The sequence below is a fragment of the Sphaeroforma arctica genome (genome assembly GCF_001186125.1).
Source record: "Sphaeroforma arctica JP610 unplaced genomic scaffold supercont1.6425, whole genome shotgun sequence".
In the NCBI taxonomy this organism is placed as follows: Eukaryota; class Ichthyosporea; order Ichthyophonida; genus Sphaeroforma; species Sphaeroforma arctica.
In genome coordinates, this window is record NW_014034133.1 from 1 (window position 1) to 1,659 (window position 1,659).

A 1,659-nucleotide genomic window follows, 5' to 3' on the forward strand; every position below is an offset into this window, starting at 1 on the left:
TATGTATGTATAGTAAGTATAGTATGTATACATATATATATAATATATATATATATATATATATATATATATATATATATATATATATTCGATACCTACACCAGATCTGATTCATTTGGACGACGTACCTGTCCTACCAGGGGCTGCCATTGTTCTGTGCGACTAAATACGGCATCAATTTTGAAGCCGGACTCCTCCACTCCCTGTAGTTATAAATTGCATGGTGGATATGATTTGGTTTGCGACGTTTCTTAGACAAATTTAAACTGATTTCTTCAATTGATATAGACTCGCGATGTGTTTCCTGTTATTCAGTCAACAATACTGTGTAGTCAACATCCAAGAGGATCGAAAATCTCAATCAATGCAGTACGCGGCACTCAGCTTGGGTTCACTACACATGCGCGTGTGGTACACGCACACCAAACATGTTCATGTCTGATACCTTTTGTATATTTTTGGCGGTGTTTTCGTCGTCCTCGAGATCAGCAACAACGGTGCCGTCGCACATACCCTCCTTAACCCAGCCCTCATACTGGTCGTCTTTCTTGCCGCAGTGGATGACTTTTGTGCCTTTCTCTTTGATCCACATTACCAAAGCCTTGGTGGAAGGATGTACCGTACCTAGAAGTTACAAAAATATAGAGTATTAGTGTTACTTCTAAGCAATCGCTAGAGTCTTCGAATAGAAGCCAATGAACCCTACAACAACAATAAACATACCAGTCGTAAACAGCAAGCGATTGCAACTCTATTCCATGCCATCGGTGAAGAAGATCTTAAACAAAAACTCCCTATACTGAATGCTGTCAGGAGAGGAAACTCACAGAAATATATGTGGCTAGATTACAATATACACATGTAAACGGTAACAACCGAGATAGAAGAGCAGACAACCCCGCTTGATATATATATCTATATATATATATATGTGAAACTGGATATATATATATATATATATATATATGGATAAATATATATATATATATATATATATATATATATATATATATATATATATATATATACATATGTGTGTGTGTGTGTGTGTGTGTGTGTGTGTGTGTGTGTGTGTGTGTGTGTGTGTAAATACATACGTATACAGACACACAAACAAAACACACAGACACAGACACAATACACAAGTAAATATATATATATAACACCAACACAGACACGCATACATATATAAACATACGTTGTATATATATATATATATATATATATATCCCCACTCACACACCCACACACACATATATATATATATATATGTGTGTGTGTGTGTGTGTGTGTGTGTTGTGTGTGTGTGTGTCTCTGTGTGTCTGTCTGTGTGTGTGTGTGTCTGTGTGTGTGTGTGTGTGTGTTTGTTTGTGTGGATGCATATATATGAATATATGTATATATGTATGTATATTTACATATATCTATGAATATATATAAATATATATGTATATACATATACATATCTATATACGCATATATATATATATATAGTTATATATATATACATATATATATTCATATATGTATATTTATATGTATATTTATATATATATATATATATATATATATATATATATATATATATATATATATATATACATATATAGGTATATATATAGATATATATATATATATATATATATATATATATATATA

At 31.5% G+C, this 1,659-nt stretch overlaps 1 protein-coding gene across 1 annotated transcript; it reads right to left on the reverse strand.

The window, feature by feature from the left end:
- Positions 1-128: 128 nt before the first annotated feature.
- On the reverse strand, positions 129-592 carry SARC_15611 (hypothetical protein; the record flags this gene model as incomplete). Its single annotated transcript, XM_014290271.1, has 2 exons — positions 129-203; positions 446-592. Coding segments are annotated over 2 exons (222 nt in total), but the record flags the coding sequence as incomplete, so codon positions are not given.
- Between the last annotated feature and the right edge of the window lie 1,067 nt (positions 593-1,659).